Source organism: Chinchilla lanigera, unplaced genomic scaffold (assembly GCF_000276665.1).
Source record: "Chinchilla lanigera isolate Chin_1 unplaced genomic scaffold, ChiLan1.0 scaffold00123, whole genome shotgun sequence".
Classification (NCBI taxonomy): Eukaryota; Metazoa; Chordata; class Mammalia; order Rodentia; family Chinchillidae; genus Chinchilla; species Chinchilla lanigera.
In genome coordinates, this window is record NW_004955524.1 from 2,475,846 (window position 1) to 2,493,802 (window position 17,957).

General features: G+C 54.8%; 1 protein-coding gene across 7 annotated transcripts in view; it reads right to left on the minus strand.

Annotated features, from left to right (window-relative positions):
• Gatad2a (GATA zinc finger domain containing 2A) overlaps positions 1-17,957 on the minus strand; it is a 66,946-nt gene that overhangs the window by 36,252 nt on the left and 12,737 nt on the right. For 3 of the 7 annotated variants that reach the window (XM_013507293.1, XM_005409632.2, XM_013507295.1), the window contains exon 2: positions 6,208-6,297. The exons of 1 other annotated variant lie outside the window; for it this stretch is intronic. Coding sequence is in view for 2 of the 6 variants with exons in the window: in XM_013507292.1 (XP_013362746.1) it covers positions 13,955-13,966 (12 nt within the window). In the remaining 4 variants the exon portion in view is untranslated. Of the gene's footprint in view, positions 1-6,207; positions 6,298-13,954; positions 13,976-17,957 lie in introns of those variants that run through there. 3 more of the 7 variants (XM_013507292.1, XM_005409636.2, XM_005409631.2) reach the window with 2 other exon arrangements.

Here is a 17,957-nt window from a genome sequence, read left to right on the forward strand (position 1 = left end):
GCGGGCATACAGGGACGTCTCAATTAGTCCTTTGGGAGAACAGCATACTTCTGAAGCAAGCAGCAAAGCCCTCGCCAAGCCACAAGGCCCTGCAGCTTGGTCTCTGCACCTCCGCTCCAGCCTGGAGGACTCACCCCTCAGGTCTGTGATGTCCTGAGCTCCAGTGACCTGTCTGCTGATTCTGCTTGTCTATTCCCACCCCAGGAGTACAAGCCTCTTGTTTCAGTGTCACCAGAGCCACAATGCCTGGCACAAAAGAGGTGTGAGGTACACATTTGTGAACAGATTAGGAAAAAAATGTACTTTGGGAACTCCCACTCATGGCCCTCAGTGTTAGAAAAGTCGAAACATCCTCAAAGAGAAAATCAAAAACACACGAGCTGGGCGTGGTGGCACACGCCTGTAATCCCAGCACTCGGGAGGCTGAGGCAGGAGGATCGTTGCAAGTTGAGTTCAACATGAGCTACAAAGTGAGCTCAAGGCCCACCTGAACTGCATAGTGAAACCCCTCTTAAAAAAAAAAAAAGAAACAACAAAACCAAACCAAAACCCACACAAAACCCAGCAGAGCTAGGCAGCAGGGCAGGGTAGGGCAGGGCAGCTTGCCTAGATAGAGTCCCACCATTTGGGAGGCTGAGGCAGGAAGGTCACTTGAGCCCAAGAGTTCAAAGACATCGCAGACAACATAAGACTGAGATTTTAAACAATAACCCTTATCTAACACCACATATGAAAATTAACACAAAATGGATCAGAGACATAAACCTGTAAAATTTATGGCACCAAAAACATACTGGTAACAACAACCAAAAAGCTTATCAGCAGCAACAACGGAAAAAGGATAATCTGAACTGAATCAACCAGAGGATTTGAAAAACTATCAAATCCAGGGCCTCGGCCTGTCATCTACAGGGAACACAGACAGGCCTCTTGGGACCATCTGTCATTTGGTGCTGAGCACTTGTCCAGCATACATAAGGCCCTGGGTTCCAGGCCCAGAACCACAAAAATAAAGGAGTCCCTACAGCTCAACAACAAAAATGCAAGCAAAGGACTTGAGCATTTCGCCACAGATACACAAAAGGCCAGAAAGCACAAAAAAATGTGTGTATCATTAGACACAGGACAGTGAGGGTCTGAACCACCGAAGCACCGCCTCACACCCCCCTGGACAGCAGGGTCGGCCAGCTGCTCCAGAGCCACCCCACAGCTACCAGACGCGAGCCGGGCTCTGCTGACTGGACAGCGTGCTCCAGGTCCTTGGGCCACATGGCCTCTGTGTAGCCACATCCCCACAGCCATCGAGCCTGCAGCTCTCAGGTCAGGCACCGCGAGTCCCCTCAGGGATGCAGGAAGACCCAGCAAGCCCTCTGTGCAGAGGGCAGTAAGAACCTCCTCACTAGGCAGTAGCACACACCTGTCATCCAAGCTTCTAGGAGGCTGAGGCAGAAGAATCACTGTAAGTCTGAGGCCAGCCTGGGCTACAAAGTGAGTTCACGGCCAGCCTGAACTTCACAGTGAAACCCCGTTTCAAAAGGACAAAAATATAAAGTAAAATGAAAGTAGAGAAGGGGGATTGGAGGGCTGGGGATAGAACTCAGTGTGAGGCCCTGGGTTCAAACTCCAGTACTGAGGGAAAAGTGTTTTGAGAAGGACCTTCTTCCTGAAAGGTGCCGAGCCTGCGAGTGTCACCATGGGCAAGTCCCTGAGGGGCCTGGGCAGAGGCAGGAGGGCCTCTGACAGCTGGGCACACGGACCACCACAGCGAAGTGGCACTTACAACAGGCCCCGGCCCCGGCCCACACTGCCTAAACTCGGACGCATCGTGGCTGCACAGTAACACTACCACGGGCGCGCCACAGGCCACGACCTCACGAGGGGTTCCACTCTCTGCCCATCCAAACGCCCACTGCCATTTCTGCTAGGGACCAGCGCTGGCCAGGCCCCAGGGGCACCCCTGGGAGCCCCAGTGACAGTCCTGCACACCACAGCCCACAGCCGAGGAGCCCCAGAGGATTAATGGCACAGGGCCAAGAGACATGGGGCTGAGGTCTGGCCCAGGAAGTTAGCTGGGTCCCTACGTCGCAAATGATGCACACACAACTCATGACACAAGGTCACCCTGAAGACCAGACAGTTCCCTCATGCTTTCTTCTCCTGTGGTATTCAGGATTTAACCTGGTCCACATCTGCCCTACACGCACACTCTCTGCAATCATACGCTCAGAAATTAGGTCATCTGTCCTATTTCCCACCATTGGGTGCTGCGGGTGGCGTCCCTGTCATGTGACCAGGCACCTCCTCCATTTCCTGTAAATGAGTCTTCATAGCATGGCAGGCGCACACCACCCCAGAAGCCCATGGTGCCCTCCTTAGGGTCGGTGGCCACAGACCACAACAATAAAAAAAAAAAAATACAAAATAAAAAAGGGTGGAGGATGTACCTCAGTGTCAAGGTCACAAGTCTCTCCACAGGAGAGACTAACCCCCATTTAACGAGATCTCCGCAAATTCTAATTCTGCTTTGTGTCCGTGGGGACAGTCCATGGGTGTGCTGTCCATCAGTCACGCTTGTGGCTGCCTAAGTCAAACTACAACCCTGATTTCCTGGATCACACCACACCAGGTGCCCACTGGACCACACGCACAGAGAACAGCCCAGGTTCCTGGCGTGCTAAGGGACAGCGCCAAGCTGCCCGCCTCAGCCACAGGACCTCGGCCTCCAGTGGGCAGCCGTGGAGAAGAGGCAGGGCAAACGCTTCCTTCCGTCCATGCCTTGGCTTCCAAAATGGGTGGATTCCCTGTCACCCTCTCCAAGGGACGATGAGTTTCTCCCTTCCCTTTGAGCACCCGGGAGAGCCCAAGAATCTTCTCTATTTATGTGTTTAGAGACAGGCTCTCACTGTGTCGTCCAGGTTGGCCTCAGACCTCAGCCTCTCAAGGAGCTGCACTTCTAATACCTGACCCAGAAACTTGCTCCTGTTCCCAATCGTCTGCCCCACTCTTGGCCAGGGGGCCGTGGCCATTCTGACACAACCCAGCCAGTGCTGAGAACAGTGGCAACATTCCTGATGCAGACTGAGAATGAACTCGGCTTACGTTTTATACATAAGAACTGCGACTTTTTATCTGTGCTTTCTTCAGTGCTGGGAGTTCTGGTTGTAAAGACATTCTCATTTGCTTTCTCCCGCAATATGCAACAGCAGCAACATCGGTACTGGTGCCCTCAAGTCAAAACCAGGACTCCTCAAGCTCACAAGTGATCATGCACTCAACACACGGCCCCACCCTAGCAAGCGGCAGCGCAGTCCGTCCTCTTCCTCCACCCTATCCGTTTCCACTTGTCCTTGACCTGGGAGTCCGGTCACCACAGCACACAGGCCGCCCGCTCCCCGCCCAGCTCTGCCCCTTCTGCTTGTGGTGAGGAAGAGCCGCGCCAACATCCTTTCATATTTTTGACAGCGTGTCTTTGGGGTCAATTTCTAAAAAGGGAATTCCTGGAGCAAGGGGTTTGCAAGTCCCCCTCTGAGATCCCCAAAAGCAACTCCAACAATACCTGATGCTCACCACTGGAACAGGGTCCACAGAATGCATGTTGGGGGGCTGGGGATTTAGCTTAGCGGCATAGCACCTGCCTGGCAGGTGCAATGTCGTGAGTTCGATTCCCGGTACGGGGGGCGGGGGGCGGGGGACGGGACAAAAAACCACCAGAATGCATGTTGGGCAGACTCTACAATGTGCATGGTTCTTTTGGGGTTTTTTTGGTTGGCTGGTGGTTTTATGGTACTGGGGTTCAGCCCAGGGCCTTGACACTGAGGTACATCCTCCACCCTTTTTTATTTTGTACTTTTTTTTTTGATCTTTTTGACACAGGGTCTTACTGTGCAGTTCACGCTGGCCTTGAACTCGAACCTACAACAATCCTCCCGCCTCAGCCTCCCAACTGCTAGGATTACAGGCATGTGCCCCCACGACCAGCTTGTTTTGTACTCTGAGACAGGGTCTCATCAAGTCCCTAAGTGCCCAGGTTAAACTGAACTTGTGATCCCCGGCTTCAGCCCCCAGAGTGCCTGCTGCACGTGTGACTGTGACAGGAAGGCAGGCACTGTTCACGCTGTGGCCCACAGTCGCCTGCGCCACTCACTGCGCCAAGCTCTGCCCGTCTTCCCCTCGACACTCGGCACGCTCGGGCCCAGCTGAGGGACAGCTCCCCTCAACAGTGAGAGCACGCCCGCGAGCCACAGCAGGAAGCGACCTGTGTGCGCAGGTGGGTGCTGAGCGCCCTGGAAAGGGTGGGGTGGTGGGCTTTGGGAACCAGCCCTCTGCCTGTGCCCAAGGGGCAGGGACAGGGACACCCTGCTGACCACAGGCCACAGCTTCAACCAAAGGTGGATATGGGCTAGTGTGATGCACCCAAGAGGGGCCAAACTCCAACTTTATAGAGAAAACCTAAAATCAATTCACATGCTAGGCTGACTTGCACACATCCAAAAGCACACAAGCGGACATATTTACATATCTGCAAAAATAACTACTCAAGGGCGGCTTCTACCTGTGTGACCCCGGCCTCACGTGCCGGCGCTGACTGAGCTGTCCTCGCCGTGACGGCCCCCTCCATGCTCAGACCGCATGCTCACAGGCTGGCCAAGGGCTGCCACCCCTGCCCTCAGATGACGCCCTGGGATGCAGAACAAGGCCAGTGGCTCCTCTCCTGAGCCGGGGATTCTCCCACCCTGCAAGGAGGTGGGTTTTGTGGTCACCTGCGTCCCTATCCGCTCCTTTTTCCAAAGAGCTCTGGGAGTGCCACGCAATGCCGCAGGAATGCGCAGTTGTGCCGCTGCCAGACACCAATCTGGTGGTAACAGGAAAAGTTTAACACAGAGCTAACTTACGGGGCGCAATTCCCCTCCAGATCATGCCCAGAACAGACCACAGGTACTTCGACAAAACCCTGGGCGGGAGTGCTGAAGCTGCAGTACTCACATTAGCCAGAAAGCAAATGTGCATCCACCGTGAATGGGGAACAGCATGGGGTCCTAGATACACACAGGAAAGTTACTCAGCCCGAAAAATGAAGCATTAACACACTGTACAGTGTGGGTGAACCCTGAAAATAGCTGCAGAAGCGGCCAGATGCAAAAGGCTGTACTGTATCACGTACAATCCCCCCGATACGAGCCGTCCAGAAAGGCAAGTTCTGAGATGGAAGCTGACAAGCAGTCACCAGGTGCTGGGGTAGGGGGGCAGGGGGGCAGGGGAGCTGGTAAGTGTGTGTTCCTTTGGGGTGATAAAACTGGAATTGAAGAGTGGTGATGGTTTAACAACTCTCAAACATACCAAAGCAACCACTGAAAATCCACCCTTTAAGTGGGTGGACTGCATGCTGCGCGACGTATATCCCAAAACAAAGTATTTTAAAGCAGCAGGAAGTTTGGTTTGGTCAGCAGAGCACTGTGCAACTTTTCCTGGCGGCTGGTCGCGTCACCAAGCCCAGCTTCCTACACAGCAGGTAAGCACTAACTGCCCGCACAGCGGGGTCTGCCCTACGTGCTGGCACTGCACCCAGCCGTGCCCAGCAGAGCAGGGACAAGGCCCCGGGCCAGGCAGCGTGCATCACCGTCTGCAAAAGGCAGCAGAGGACCCCGGAGGGTGTCTTCTCTAGGGAGGCGGCCTGCGTCAGTCCTCAAAGTAACCGGGAAAGGCCACACAAGCTTTCGGGTTGGGACGGCTCTTGGCAGAACCCTCAAGTGGGCGCTCCACGCTGGGAGGGCAGCTCTGCTTCCCACGAGGCACAGGCTAGCGAGGGAAGCAGCTCCAAGCACAAGCACAGCACAGTGCCCTGTGCTGCGAGCAACGAAAGCTCTAAGCCTTGGGTGCAGTGCTGGGAAAGTACAGCACAGCTGGAGGCCAGGGCCACCCGGCCACCAGGATAATCCTCCCGTGCTGATCCGCAGAGGCCAGACCCACCCCGTTCTGCCTCGGCTTTCAAGCATGAGGACAACGAGCGTGATGTCTGATCCCTGGACCTCAGGGGTGACCCGAGCAGACAGCGTGTGGCCCACAAGGACCTGCCTCCCTGTCCTCTCCAGAGACGGTTGCCGGCTTCTAAGGTAGCCCTTGGTCAGGCGTCCATGTCGCTGACCGGGCCCTGCCGGGCCAGGACAGGCCAGAGCTCTTTGTTCCACAGATGCGAACCCCAGCACTCACCTGCCCTTGGGTACAGGACACGTGGGTCCTAGCAGTGGGCCATGGCTGCAGCTACGTCAAAAGGCAACTCGCATCAATGTGCTGACCGACCTAAACCAAAGGACAGAGGAAGAAACACTGAGTTTCCAAGGAAGGGCCTGGAGGAGCGGGATTTCAGATTTCCACCAGGGTGCCTCTGCTGTGATCCCCAACAAGGGCAAGCCAAACCAATGCACTTCATCAGCTGTGAGGGACAAACCAAGACCGGGACAAGCGGCAAACACCAGCCAGCCAGACGCTAATGGACCCAAATGAAGCCAGAGCCCTGCTACCTTTCAACACTGACCCCAGAACTGATCGACTCAGGCTCTGTTACAGTAGCACTGGCGTTAACATCTGAAATAGCCCCGGCCTTGAGCAGCAGCTTCAACACATGTTCCATGATCCTAGCTCAGGGGACAACGCCATGTATCTGTGAATCCCTGAGCAACCTCAGGGGTCACAGGACTGTGCCATTCTATAGGTCAGGGACAGGAACGCTGACACTCAGGAACTTTTCAAGGTCAGAGAGCCCCGAGGTAGCACCTAGAGCTCAGGTCTTCTCTCCCAGGTTCCTCTCCCCCTACCTCCCCAGAACCGACCCGAGGGAGGTAACTCCGGCTCTGGCTTTGCACCTGAGAAACACGATGACACAAGGCACCTGGCCATATGATGGCAGGCTCCACCCCGGCCTCAGGTCACCTCCACAGGGTCTGCAATCCTCAGCTACCCGCTGCCCACACAGGAGAACTAAGGCAGGGGACCTGCAGGACTAGGGGAGCTCGGCACAGAGGGAAGTGAACAAGCACCAAAGGGAAGTGTTCAGCAATGTTCTCAGGGTCACAGAGACGGGATGGCCCCAGGCTTCCACTACTGGTTTGGGATTCAGACACACAGGCCGACGGCCAGGTCCTGGGTCCAAGGGTGTCCACACCAACTCTGTTGTCACTTTCTGCACCCACATGACTACCCGGAGCCCGCTCTGATAGGAAACTTTATTTTTAAACCAGGTTCACAGCAATTCACGGCTCATGGATGGTGAGAAACACTCCCACAGGAAAACTTGTGAAATAAGGACAGCAGCACACACCCTCAGGAAGGGCTGAGCACCAGGGAGCACGCAGCACCTCACAGAGCGAGCCCAGGCTGGCCACGCACACAGCACGTCCAGCTCCTTAGGAAGCGCCCTTGCTGCCGCCCTGTGGACCCACCCGGGCCATGAAGCCCAGGGGCGCCGTTAACCCTCACTCTCCCCTGCCAGGCAGGGGCGGCCGGAAGAGGCTCTAGGCTCACCACACACTTGCTTTGCTGCATCAAGGTCTGTACGGCCAGCTCGCTCAACCACAGTCTGACTCATGCTTCAAGCCCATGATGGTCCAGAAATGGCAGCACATCACCAGAAAGCACCTTCCAGTCCTGAACGCAGGCCTTCTGGCGTGGCACTACGTGGTCCCACCCTGTCTCACGATGGAGGTGGCAACACTTTGTGAAGGTAAAGCACTGACACTAGACAGCAGTGTGTTGATAATCCAGGACTCGGGCCAAGCAGGTGGCATAAGTGCACTTCTGACTTACGACGTTTCCAGATTTGGCAGAATACAGCGCCGTTACTGAGTCAAGGACCAGAAGTATCCCGAAGTCATCCATATTTCTATACAGTAGTAACACACTAGCATGCAGACCCTTACACAAAGTGTGGTGGCACACGCCTACAATCTCAACTACTTGGGAGGCTGAGGCAGGAGAATTACAAATTCAAGGCCAGCCTAGACAAGTCAGTGAGAATTGTCTCAAAAAATAAAAAGGGCAGGAGACTGAACCCAACTCTCCCTTGGTTCAATTTCCAATACTTAAAAAAAAAAAAAAAAAAAAAAACAGAAAGAATTGATCCACAGGCTTAATACCATCCTATTTGAGAATACTCAGCTTCTCACTTCTTTGAGCACCCATACTCCACTCTGGAGTGTACCCTAAAATCTAATAAACCCTTGTTTTATCTCTTGAAAAAAGAAAGACACTCAGCATAGCTGGACATGGCAGTGCACACCTGTGTCCCAGCCCTCAGGAGGCTGAGGCAAGAGGATCACTGTGAGCTGGAGGCCAGCCTGGACTACACAGTAACTTCTAGGTCATTCTGAACTACATAGCAGGACCCTATCTCAAAGAAGCCGAACAAACAAAAATACTCAGCAGACTGTTCTTACAGAAATGATAAGCTGATTCTAGGCTGGAGGCACACGTCAGTGTTAGAGGGTACACTTACCATGAGCAGCAAGGCCCAGCCCTCAATCCCCAACACCAAAAAAGGAGAGAAAGAAAAGGACCCAGAATCATGAAAAGGAGAGGCCAGCTGGGTGACGTACCCGCAGGGACTTGAGACTTACTATGAGGCTACAATCAAGACAGTGTGACACAGACACCAAACAAACAGCTCAACAAACAGCACATCCATGCACGTATAGGTAACTCATTTCCAACGAAGACCAAGAGTTCTGCTCTGCGTGCCCACAGGACACACAGGAACACCTCTTCCTGGAGGCACTGCTGCGCCCAGGACCACAGGGCAATGCACAAACATTACAGAAGGGGACAATTTTCATGCTCTGCCACCGCTCTCCCCAGTCTGTGTCACACCCATTCTTTACGAATTACTCAGAGTCAAACTATGCCCCACCAGGCCAGATGTGATGGCACACGCCTGTCATCCCAGAATTCGGGAGGCTGAGACAGGAGGACTGCTGTGAGTTCAAGGCCTACAGAGACCCTTACACACACTTACACACACACACCAGAAAAGAAATGAGTTAGTAAGTTGGAGTCCAGCCTACTTTAGCAAGTCCATGTCTCAATAAAAAAAAGGCTGGGATGTAGGTCAGTGTGTTGGCCCTGGATTCCACCCCCACTTATCACGCACCCACACACATATATTAATAATCAAGTGGCCAGCCGAGCAGTGACACACACACACTCAGGAGCCTGAGGTAGAAGAACCACTGTGAGTTCATGGCTAGTCAGAACTACATAGCGAGATTCTGCCTCAAAAAGGAGAAGGGGGTGAAGTACCCCAGCCCATGAGATACTCTCACTGGTTCGGCCATGTCAAGTATCTGAGCCCCAACCACCGTCCACACTGCAGCAGGCCACGCAGCCCTCCCTGCAGGGACAGAGGCCTCTCGGGCTGGGCTCTGCTTGAAGCCCTAGCCCAGAGCTCACCTGGCACTGAGGTCTGCTCTCCTGACCCTGGGGTCCACCCTCCAACCACCCCAACTTTCTCCCGCCAGGCAGGCACACTGGCCTCCTTGGCCATGCCTCCTACACCGCAGGCACAACGTCCAGGGGCCTCGTTTATGTTTTAGGAAAAATCCCTGGGACTGTGGCATTTCAAAATCAATGACTCTGGGAGCAGGTGCTATAGTACATGCATGTAGTCTTGGGAGGCTGAGGCAGGAGGAGCACCCAGGGTTTAAGGCTAGTATAGGCAACAGAGGAAGGTCCTGTCTTGGGGAAGAGAAAAAAAAAAGTCCATCTCAAATTGAAAATGATCTTTAAAAACATAACTACCACCAGGCACAGTGCTAGCCTGTAATCCCAGCTATTTGGGAGGCTGAGGCAGAAGGATCACAAGTTTAAGCTTAGCCTGGGCAACTTGGTGAGACCTGTCAAAATACAAGAGTTGAGAAGATCAAAGTTTGAGCCCAGCCTGGGCAGCTCAGTGAGAAGGCTCTACGTTCAATCCCCACTACAGAGGAAAACAGACAAATAAAAAACCTACCATGCCTCTGCCACATCTAAATATCGAATCATCCTTTACTGCCAACAAATACCGAACAGCCAACCATGTTCAGCCCCCGCACCTCTCAAAAGCCATCCTAGAGGCAGGAGCAGAGGGGTAGCTCACAGTGGCGGCTGGCTCCGCCCGAACCACTCTGCCCTCAAGGGGTGGCCCCTCCACGTCCACACAAAACACCCCGCTCCCGGATCTAACAGAAAGAAGCCCACCCTGCCCCTTCCATCCACCCGCCCTCGCTCCCTCCACGCGTCTATGGGAAACGCAGAAAGGGCAGGGCTGTGCGCCTTCATCAGGCCCCTGGGACCATGTGGCACGGTGGCCCTCAATAAGTGTCGGAATCAAGGGGCAGGAGCAGCCATACTAAAGGGGACCCCCAAGCTGAGGAGCCCTGGGCAGCAGCCCCTCTATACTTAATGGGAAACTCACAAAGGAGTCCGGACCACGGAGACCACTTAGCATTCTGAGGAGCAGCATTTCTTGAAAATAAACTGTAATCACTTTTCATTGATACATCATTTGCACTGCTTTGCCATCCACCTCCAACTAGCTGGGTTCAGAGAGCTTTTACTGTTTCTAGTTCCAAGCCATACATTTAAAACAGTATCAAGTAACCCTTAAGTACACAATTACCAACTCAGGAGAGCTCTGCGGTCCCCTGATAAATCATTATGGTTTGGCTTTGACCCTGCACCTGGGTACTGCACTTACACACCCTCACACAGCACAGCACCCCCCTCGACCAGCCACTTCCCCATCCCAGGAAAGAGCACACTGGATGACCTGCTCACAGCAAGTCACTCTGCTTTGTGCAGCGGAGTCCTTTGTTGCCATTTTATTCCCTCTGCATTAGGCTCTCTTAACTTTGGAGCTGGGACAGATAGCAGCCAGGCACAGAGGTGCACGCCTGTCATCCCAGCACTCGGGAAGCTGAGGCAGGAGGGTTGCAATGAGTTTGACGCCAGCCTGAGCTACATAGTGAGATCCTGTCTTGGAAAACCAAAATGAATGAATGAATGAATGAATGAAAGGGGGGGGAAGGGAGAGACAGAGGGAAGCAACTGGTACCGGAAGAAAAAAAAAAAAACAAAAAACACAAAACCTGGAGAAGGGGCAAGGGGGAGAGGGGAAGAAAGGGAAAGAAAGGGGAAGAAAGGGAAAGAAAGGGGAAGAAAGGAAGAGAAGAAAAGAAAAGAAAAGAAAAGAAAAGAAAAGAAAAGAAAAGAAAAGAAAAGAAAAGAAAAAGAGAAAGAGAAAGAGGAAAAAAAAAAAGAAAAAGCAAGACTGATTCTGTATTCTTTTTTTCTGGCAGGGGGCATGGGGGACAGACCCCAGGGCCTCAGCGTGCCAGGCACACACCCTGCCACTGAGCAGCACCCAGGCCAGTCTCAGTTTCCTACCATGGAGGTCAGCACACTCTCACCTGCCACCTATTTGGTAAATTAAGTTTTTCTGGGGCACAGACACACCACAGCCATACCACAGCCATACTGTCTGTGGCTGCTTTTATGGGTTTTTTTTGTTTTTCTTCCAGTACCAGGAATCGAACTCACGACCTTGAGCTTGCCAGGCAGGCGCTTTGCCATTGAGCTAAATCCCCGGCCCCCACGGCTGCTTTTGTGAGCACAGAAGATCTGAGTGGTGGTGACAGAGAAGATAAGGCCAGACAGCCAAAAACACTGCCTTCCTTCTGGATCAGGGGCAGCCTTCGCCCTGGGGGTATGCTTGTACCCAGGGGCTGTACAGGAAAGGGGCAGGAGACCCTGGCGCAGGTCCCCAAGGACACGTGCAGCGCCTGCGCTCCCTGGTGCAGCGCCTCATTAGTCTGCATCCCCAAGGAGCAGTAGCGCTGAGTGCTGGCTAGAGACAGACCCACATCGACACTCCGGCCCCAGGAGGCCCAGGAGTCAGCACAGAGACGGGTGCAGGAGCCCATCCGTGGCAACCAGAGCCAGTGCTGCGCAGCCCAGGGTCCTGGCCGCCACTCTCAAGTCCACACACCCGCTGGGGTGCCAGCCCGTGCCTCAAGACCCTTTGGTGGCCCGTCCCCTCAGCCACAGTAGCCACAGCCTGGGTGAAGAATCCATCATCTACCCCGCAGAGCCAACGTGGCCACTCCTGAGCCGCTTGACCCCCTCAGTGCTCACGGTGGCCTTCACGTCCCCTCCACTCCTGCCCCGGGGTGCGTGCAGACAGCAGACACCACGCTGCAGCTCCCGTCACCCGGCCTCCTCTCACTTGCTCAGACCACCGGCAGCCTGCCCACCTCCACCACCAGGCCTTCACACACACTGTGCTCAATGCCAGAAGAGCCCAGCTCTCCGCCCACTCCCCCATCCTTCCCATTTGAGCACCTGTGACTCCCACAAGCTCTTCCCACCCGCCTCGGCCAGATCATGGACCAACCGGCCACCTGTCACTTTGAATATGGAAACTTCACTTGCTAGAACTTGCTATTTGACATCAAGTACAGTACACCCCCCCGAGAAGTCACAGTTCAGAGTTCATGGCCTCATTCACAGATTTTTCCTTAAAACCTAACTAATAATTATTCCCAGAAACCCCCACAATTGCGCAGAAACGGCCAATATCCTCTGCCATTGTGTTTTGGCGGGATGTTTCCAAGTAGCCAGTCCGAGAGTGTTACTCAGGCCCTGCTGCTGCCTGGCTGCTGCCCTGCACCCGTCCGGGCAGGTGCGCCTGCACCCCGCGTCCTAACAGGTCGCTGCATCACACGCAGCTGTCTCCAGTGTTCCCCGTTTATTCTTCCCAAAGCGCTGAGATGCCTAAGATGCTGCCAAAGCACCCCGCACCGTCTACGGCTTTATTAATACTGTATTATTACATTAAATTATATAACTGCAGGAGACACAGCACTAGTTAGGATTTAAACTATAAAAATAGGCATCTGTAGGCATTTTTCTGACCCTATCAGAAATTCACAATTTTTCACAATTCCCAGGTGCTTGAAGAACATAACCCCCACAAAGTTCAAGGGTCCACCATACCCCACTAGGTTCTTTTCCACAAAGGCCAAAGCCCATGAGAGGAAGGGCTGCCCACCCAGCCCCCGGCTGAGCACGGAAGAGAAAGGGCAGAACGTGTCTGCTACGCGTCGTCTATACCCAACCACCATGCTTCCACTACAAAGTTGAGACAAAAACACATGGTGTAAATACAAAATCATCCTTCATCAGAACAGCAAGGCAAGCCCAGGAAGCAGCGCTGTGGAGACAGGCCAGGCCACAGCCCCCAGGGTGCACGCTGGGCTGCCCAGCAGCTGCGCCTCCTCGCACGCTGCCAGGTCCCAGAGGCCTGGAGGGCGTGGGTCTAGCAGGGCCTCCCTACTCTGGCTGCCCCCGAGGAGAGCTGCTCCAGGGCAGCAGGGCCCATACCCTGCACTCACTGCTTCCTTTCTAACCCCTGGGTTCCATGTCGTCCCCCAGCTACCCAGCTACAGTCCTGGCACAGACGGGGCACCTTGCGCACCTGAAGGCTCGGCCTCCACTGCCACAGCCCTCTCCTCAGCCTGGGTCCAGTGACCCCATACCCAGCCGTGCCTAGGTCTCCTAACAGGTGATGGAAGCCAACACAATGCATGCCCAGAACCCCTTGGGCAGCCCCCATCCCAGGCAGGGTCTGCCACAGCAGCCACTGGGCCTTACTGCCAGTCACCCTGGTGGTCAGCGTGCCGCTCCTCAAAGCCTGTCAGCTTCCACCGAGGCAGGGCTGGCAATGGGCACCCAAAGCGTGGGCTGGGCCAGAACTCAACTTCGGGGGCACCCAGCAGCGTGTGGGGGAAGGACTACCCTCCTGTGCTGGAGACCACTGAAGAAAGGCAGGCTCTCGCCAAGGCCCCCACTCCTTCCAGAGCGGGCACACCGGATGCACTGACTCCTAGTTAAGGAACAGACACACGCTGGCAGTCCCCAAGTGGCCTACCAGACGCCTCATCTGATGATTTCGGGGCTCCTAGGGTCATGCTGCCAAGCTGGAGGAAGTGTGCCCAGCCCCCAGCCCCAGTACTGAAGGGCCCTCAGAACCTCTGCACCGCAGCACTCCGACCTGCGCTGATGTTACAATGAGCCCTCTGGAACCAGGGGGCTATCTGTAATCCTCTGGATCCAGCCAAGACCAGCCACAGCGAGCGCCTCTGCAGCCCCTCCCCAGCCTATCCTCAAAGGAGAGGAGATGCTCCTGTAAGGATGCAGGGTAGCTCTGAGTTCACAAAGGTGCGGTTTTACTGTAAAATTTACATCCCAACCACATCTCAGCATAGGGGGCAGCAATATCTCAACGTTCACCATCAGCGTGCAACCCTCATCACCATCCATCTCCACACTTGACCGTGTCAAACTAAAACCCCTCCAGGGAGCACCACTCCCCGCCCCTCTCTGCCCCAGCCCCTCACGCCCCCATCCTACTGTCCCCCGTCTCTGGGCGCTGAGCGCGGCAGGGCCTCCGCTCACTGGTGGGATCCACGCTGTGCGACCCCTTACTCCAGTAACCTGCGGGTCTTCAGGGCAAGCAGAGCCACACGCCTCACTTTCTCCTGCTGGGGCCAAAGTCTATACAGAGGGAATCCCTGGGGCTGTTCCAGCCACAGCACCTAACGGGCTCTCAAACCCCGGTCCCCTGCCCAGTGCTGCCCCCCCACACACTCCAGTACCACCCCGCTCACACTGCCTCTTCCCAAGTAAGCTGCATGGAAGGCACTGGAAATGCTCTGCATGCCAAGACAGGAGCAGCATGTAAAGACCTTCAGCTTGGCCTGCCTCGCCCCGGCTCAACCTCCCCAGAACACTGGCTCACCCTCACAGCCGCGGGCCGAGAGGGCCTGAGTGGAGACCGCAGGCAGCGCTGCCAGCCCCAAACCCACACTCCCTGAGCACACAGTCAGACCTGAGCGCCCTTCCACAGCCCCACAGAGGGGTGGCCCCAAGGGTCCCTCATGTCCAACTCCAGACAAGGGCAACCTGTCAAACAGCACCCACCTGTCAATGCCACCAAAAGAAAACAATGTCATCCGGCCAGCACCCTCCTGAGTCCCGAACACCAAGCCAGCCCCTCTCACAGGCAGGGCCAGGCCCACACACAGAGCCAAGTCTTCCTAACAAAACACCCAGGACTCCTCTGAGAAGAACCCAACTTGCACAAGAGGACAAACGTTTCTTGCCAAGCATTTCAGACTGCAAATGCTAGGCAAGGGCCCTGCTAGAGGAGGAAGCCGCACAAATCAGACTGCCGGGGGCTCGCGCTGTCTGTCCTGGCAAGCCAGCAGTCTCCCCCGGAAGACACTTGTGGCGTGACCGGTGACTGCCAACACGCAGGTCCTCCTGGGATGGCACTCTCGGGGAAGCTGGAGAGGGGCCAACTGAGTACCCAGGTCTGCTGGAACGAGGCGGGCTCGCGAGGAAGGGGGCCCAGAAGACCCGGTGCAGAAGGCACCGCTGCAGCACAGCAGGACATCAGCAGGAGGTTCTGCCCGCTGCCAGCTCCAAGCGCACCACGGCACCTCCCAGGAGGCCACGTGCAGGCCAGGCTCTCCCAGCTAGAGCGGCCTGCTGCACTTTCTGGGTTTTGTCCATCTCATGCTAACAAGAAAAAGAGGCACTCTCTTCCTGTGTTTTCAGAGGCAACAACGCCTTACCTTACACAAAGGCCACCTCCATCAGGGGAAGATCCTTCCTTCTCCCAGGAGGTCCTGGGTCCTGGCCATGCATGTGTCCCGGGGCAGGAGCAACAGTCCCAGCAGAGCACCTCCTCCCCACTGTAAAGAGAGCCTGAATCGACCTGGACACACCTGACACCAACACTCGTCTGTGTGCTAAGGAGCAGGAGAAGACCACTGACACCCCGTCGCCCCAAAAGCAGCACCCCCGAAGCCCACACCACACTGCACCTGGAGCTGACTTCCCCACCCAGCCTCTGCCGCACCAGCCACCTTCAAACAAATGGTCTCGGAGAACAAGGTGCTAACTGAGCAAGGTCACAACCTGGTAGCCCACCACAGCAGCACACTAGGAACCAGTATCTCACGCCCCCAGGATACTTCTCTTTAGAAGAAAACAGGACAACTTGTTGCTCTTCAAGAGCACACAGGCCCGCCCCACGCTATACAAATGGAGGCCTAGGCCTGTGGGAAAAGAACTTCAAGGTCTTGATAATCAAACAAAAGCCACAGTGGAAGTTACAGTAACTTTTTATTGTAATGTCCAAGATGAAACTGACAATTTTATCTTTTCTGTTTTTGTTTTGTTGGTACATTCCTGGCCCTTTTTTTTTCCCCACAGGGTCTTGCTAAGTTGCTAAATTGGATTGCAACTTGCAATCCTCTTGCCTCAGCCTCCCAGAGCACTAGGATTACAGATATGCACCATCATGCCTGGTTTATTTTTCCCCACTGATGCCAGAGATGGAATCCAGGGCCTTACACACACTAAGCTAGTCCTTTACCTCTGAACCACACCCCAGCCTACGCCTGACTACTTCGTACAGTTAGCAGAAACAAGCACTAATGCAGAGCTCTGACCAAAGGCTACACAGGAGCAGACCACAGAGCCACCCACCAATGGCCCAGGCACCTTCACATCCAGTTCAGGATGACAGAGTACTCAGTGGAGCTGCCTGTCCCTGCCCTTTGTCCCCACCTGGTCCATGTGACCTGCACGGCCTGTAACATGGAATTCTAAAACTCCAGTCTGACATCAGGTTTTACGTTTAAGCAAGCCAAGAAGCACCTCTCAGATGCACAGCAAGCTACAACCTTCTGGCCAATCTCGCTTCCTTGGTTGGAAGGAAAAGGGAGTACAATTCAATTTCTTTGACTATCAGATGCAAATCAGTCGAACACGATCTGGGAAATTCTCAGACCTGGCTGCGGCCATGAATGAACCTGCCACAGCCCCAACAGGCCTGACTGATGCAGCATGGACAGCTGCAGAGGGGCTCAGCCCAGGAGAAGCCGGGGTTGCCTGGTCGTGAGCCAGGTCCAGCCAGTGAGCTGGTTCTAGTCCCAGATGCGTTCACAGAAATCACAAGACTGAAATGCTACCGAGTGTGGCAGCCAGGCCCAGTTCAGCAGCCGAGCACTGCTTACCACACACGAGGCCTGGGGTTCAATCCCTGGCGCACACGCACGCGCACACACATACACACACACAACAAAGTCAGGAAACTATAATAATGGCGACATCCACCAGGCAACTACAGCTGTAGCCACACAAGTCACTAGGAGTCAAAAATGCAAGGGTGTGGGGCTGGGGATTTAGCTCAGCAGCAAAAGCACCTGCCTGGCATGCGCAGCGTCGTGAGTTCAGTTACCGGTACCGGAGAAAAACCAAAAAAAAAAAAAAAAAAAAAAATGCAAGGGTGTGAACGGCCTCCCTAACTCCTTAACAAGCTGTCCGACAGCAGCAGTGTGAGCAGAGGATGCCAGGGACCCTTGCAGGTGTCTCACAGAACCCTTATTCTCCTCACCACCACCATGCCCGGCCCTTAAAGGGTAACCTGAGGCGGGGTGGAGAAAGCACAGCCCCTCACGGCCTCAGACAGCACAAGGGGAGGAGGGTGGGCTGCCTGGACTCTGGCCGTCAGAACTTCCAGGACTCCTCTAGACGTCTCCAAGCACTTAATCCTCAATGAGAGAGGCCCGAGTCCCCAGCCTCGCCAGGGTGAGGAGAGGACGGGCCGCACACACAGAGCCCTGCCAGTGGGGAGGCTGTGCAGCTGCAGAGGCCAAACGGCCCAACTCGCGCGGCAGCAGGCAAGGAGGCCTGGAGCCTCTACGCACACTGCCTGCTGCCACTAACTGCAGCATCCCTTGCTGCGGAGAGGGTTTAGCACTAAACTGATGTGTTCAAAGGTGCGATGCAAACTTCACACCAGTATCTGCCTTAAGAAGGGTCTGAGGAAATGTAAAGGTCATGAAGCCTTGGACTGTGCC